Here is a 3,777-nt window from a genome sequence, read left to right as displayed (position 1 = left end):
GATTGAGAGTTTCTGTGTCTGGCACCGTTCACAAGGCAATATTTGTCCATTTCAGCGTTCACAAGGCGATAATTGTCCGTTACAATGTTCCCTGACCTCGGACGATAACAAGCTCAACAACAGAAGTGATATAATCCTTAGTTTTTATGGTAAAACTCCCTGCTGACTGATTGTATTCACACGGCCTTGAGGCTCAGGAGTAAAGAAGTGAAAAAAATAAATCATGCTGCTCAGAGAAGGAAAAATACAACAAGAAAAACATTTTGATATGACAGAGAGAGAGAAAGAGATTTATGACCTGTTCTGAGGGTGAAAAAGTCTTTTAACATGAAATATCTGTCAGGTGGGAGAAAAAAGAAAAGATTTAAGATATTATAATTATACTTAAAAATGAGGTCAATACTTCCTATTTGACAGGATGAGCGACTTCTCATTAAAATTAACGACTAAATTTTAGATGGTTTATTCCTACCTGGCAGAATCAGCTACCTTTATTTAAGCATATTTGGTGATCAGATGTGACAGATATTTCCCTCCAGACACATCAAGACATTTTCCTGTAAAGTCAAACCTGAAACAATAGTGTAGTTTTGCAGAAGATGACATATAATAGGTTTCTGTATTGCTTGTTGTGTGGTTTATTCTCCCTTTCTGTTCAGCAGTGGCAGAAAGCACCAGTACATACACTTACATACAGTTTTGAGATACTTGTACTTTACTGTGGTATTTCCATTTTATGCTGCTTTATAGTTTCTCCTCCACTACATTTATTTAACAGCTTTAGTTACTTTTTTGATAAAGATTTGACACAATGGATACTATAACAATCTTTTAAAATACAACACATTGTTAAAGATGAGCCTAAACACATGGTTTCATTTCAGTAAATGTTCAAATGATCCAATATTTCACTGACGTTTAGAGAAAATGACTAACAACTGAAAACAGATCTGTGTATCAGAACATTTTCTCTTCTTTTCCTCTCCCATTAATCATCTCACCGCCCCTCACATTTATCTGGTGACCCTTTGGAGGGGCTCGACCCCTAGGTTGGGAACCACTGGACTAAACTAGCTAACTGTATATAAAGTAGTGTAAACTAGCTCCACCAGTAACATGCTGCTCTAACACTGATGCTTCACTATTAATAATCTAATGATGTCATATATAATAACATATCAGTCAGAGGGACCAAACAACTACTTTTACTGTAATACTGCATACTACATCACTCATAATACTTTACATCAAGCTAATAATATGTTATGCACATTTACTGCAATACTTTAACATTTTGCTACTAACATCTATGTACTTTTACTTGAGTATGACTTTTCAAGCAGGACTTATAGTAATGGAGTATTTTAACATTACTTCAACTGGTATTTTTACGTAAGTAAAGTATCTGACTACTTTTCCACCAGTGACACTCTGACCTATTTCTGTCAGTATGTTAATCTTTTGGTCACAAATTGGAGAACTGTGCTGCCAAGTCAACCAAAAAAAAAAAAGAAGAAAAAAAGTGTGCATTTGTGTGGGTGATTTCCAACTAATAAATGAACGCTTTGACTGTATTTATAGACACATGAATTATAAAGCACAGACCCCAATAAAGTCTGGCCTCAATCCAGATTAATAATAAAGGAGCTCCTTGTGCCAGTTTAATAAAAGACTGCCAAAGAGCATTAACTAAATCAGTCTTGGGGAACGGATGATGGACTTGTTGCTTAAAGTTATACAGCGTTTAAAGTTGATGTAGATGCTAATCAGGTTAGCTCCGGTGTTACGCTTTAAATGGTGACCGTGTTAACAGGTGACTTTCACCTAGGTGCTCTCCTTAATTGTAGTTAAATCCCTTTTTTAAATACATGCTCATCTGTTTTTTAATATCTAAGTTATATGAGTAATTGTTTTCAGAAACACGGGGTCACCAGATAACACGGTCACCATATAACACGGGTCACCATTTGAACCGTAACACCTAACAAACTAACAACGGGGTCAAAGCAAACTTACCAACTCCGTCTTCCGACTTCAGAACCATGTTCGTGCTGCAGGTCCACGCCGGCTGATAAGAAGAAAAGCGGGTTGATGTTGGGGTTTTTTTAAGTTTAGAGTTACTTTAAGGGCCTTAAAGGAGATGTCTGTTATTCGTTCCTCCGTTACCGTTAAACCGTTAGTGACAACTGTCTGTGCGGGGACAACCGGTGGAGGAGCGTGATGACGTAGGCGTGGCTTCAGTGGCTGCAGCCAATCAGAGAGTGGTTTGTATTTGTTTAGCCCTGCCCCCTCCTCTGTCTATCATCTATTAATCTATTTATCATCTACTTATCTAACCAGTTATAAGCTATTAGTCTATTTATCATCTCAGTTCAAGTACTGCAGTAAAAGTAGTGGTTTGTTCCCTCTGATATACTATTAGATATATATTGTATATATCATTAGATCATTAATACTGAAGTATCAGTGAGTACACTGCTTTTTGTAAGTTGTCAAAAGAAACCACTAATGTGGAGGTAATAAAATAACTATTAAAATATAGCAAATTAAAATCAAGCAAAATATGAAACTGAATATGTTTTAATACTATAAACACACGTAAAAGCACGATTGGAAATGAACAATGAAAACACATAGAACATGTCTGGTAATAAAGACACTCAAGTCTGAGTTAGTGTTCAGTTTAATTGACTGCAGCCAGCATATCTTGTAATTTTGACTTGTCATTCCTGTAATTTCAGCTATTTTCATACTTTGAGGTTTCCATACGCAAATGTGTGCAGACAAAAATAGCGAAAATGAAAAGAAAAAAATGCATTTGAGTGTTTGCATGCTTGAATCTGTATAATTATGTGATAAGTCATCATTTTGAGACAGTATCTCATCTCTGACTTAATGGTAACTAACTCATTTTGACTGCTTTCTTAACAGTATATCTACTTTTATTCTTTGGAATAAAGGATCATGTGTGTGTAGAGAGAAATACAAATAAATGCTTTCATCTTTATGTATCTTTTCAACAGATGTGTGTGTGTGTGTTTGTATTGTATGGGTGTATCTGTTCACATAATCAGTTAATGTCTTTTGGCCCAAGGATATGTGTGAATGTTCCAGTTATTGATGTTTCAGCACTCCACCCTGTGGTGGTGTGTTCAAGCAGGAAGAGGACACAGACAGGACTCAACAAGAAGTACAAAATAATGAATTATAAAGTGAACCTGCTGAAGAAGAGACGTATGTTTAACCACATGGGTGTGAAGAGTGAGGAAGCACATTTGATACCAGAAACCTCTCGTGTGTGAGTTAAAGAGGAAGGGCGAGGAGAGGATGCAGGGAAGGATAGAGGAAAGGAGGGCGAAGGATTGCAGCTGTGCACTTGAATCAGTGCTTTATTCAGACTTTGGACACACCAAAAACAGGATATGTTGAGGAGGGGTGAGGAAGAGCTGCTGCAATTTAACAGTTTAAAGGGTCAGCTCACCCAAATACAAAACACACTTTTTCTCTCTTCCAGTGAGCAACAGACTGCGAACAGACTGCTTCCATGTGGACTTTTTTATTGTTAGAAAATAGTTCAAATAAAAACTGTTGACAGTAATATGTGTATTATCTAATTTAACCAGGATGGTGTTTCTTTAGTTATTTTTGTTATTGTTTTGAGCACCAGAAATTAAATCCCTACATTTTACTGAGCTGGAGGCCCAAATCTCTTGGACACACACTTCATCTCAAAACCAAAATCAGCCTAGATAGTCTTTATTGTCCAAGGAGGGAAAT

The 3,777-nt window shown here is 36.5% G+C and overlaps 1 protein-coding gene across 2 annotated transcripts in view; it reads right to left on the bottom strand.

Annotated features, from left to right (window-relative positions):
- The window catches only part of LOC128381637 (cytohesin-1-like), a 19,067-nt gene extending 16,912 nt beyond the window's left edge, over nucleotides 1–2,155 (bottom strand). For both annotated transcript variants that reach the window (XM_053341681.1, XM_053341682.1), the window contains exon 1: nucleotides 2,017–2,155. In XM_053341681.1, coding sequence (XP_053197656.1) covers nucleotides 2,017–2,044 — 28 coding nt within the window. In that variant the 5' untranslated portion in view covers nucleotides 2,045–2,155. The remainder of the gene's footprint in view (nucleotides 1–2,016) is intronic.
- Nucleotides 2,156–3,777: the final 1,622 nt, after the last annotated feature.

The sequence above is a fragment of the Scomber japonicus genome, chromosome 20 (genome assembly GCF_027409825.1).
Source record: "Scomber japonicus isolate fScoJap1 chromosome 20, fScoJap1.pri, whole genome shotgun sequence".
NCBI classification, from domain to species: domain Eukaryota; kingdom Metazoa; phylum Chordata; class Actinopteri; order Scombriformes; family Scombridae; genus Scomber; species Scomber japonicus.
Note: the sequence above shows the minus strand (reverse complement) of the source record. Positions and strands in the feature narration are given on the sequence as shown.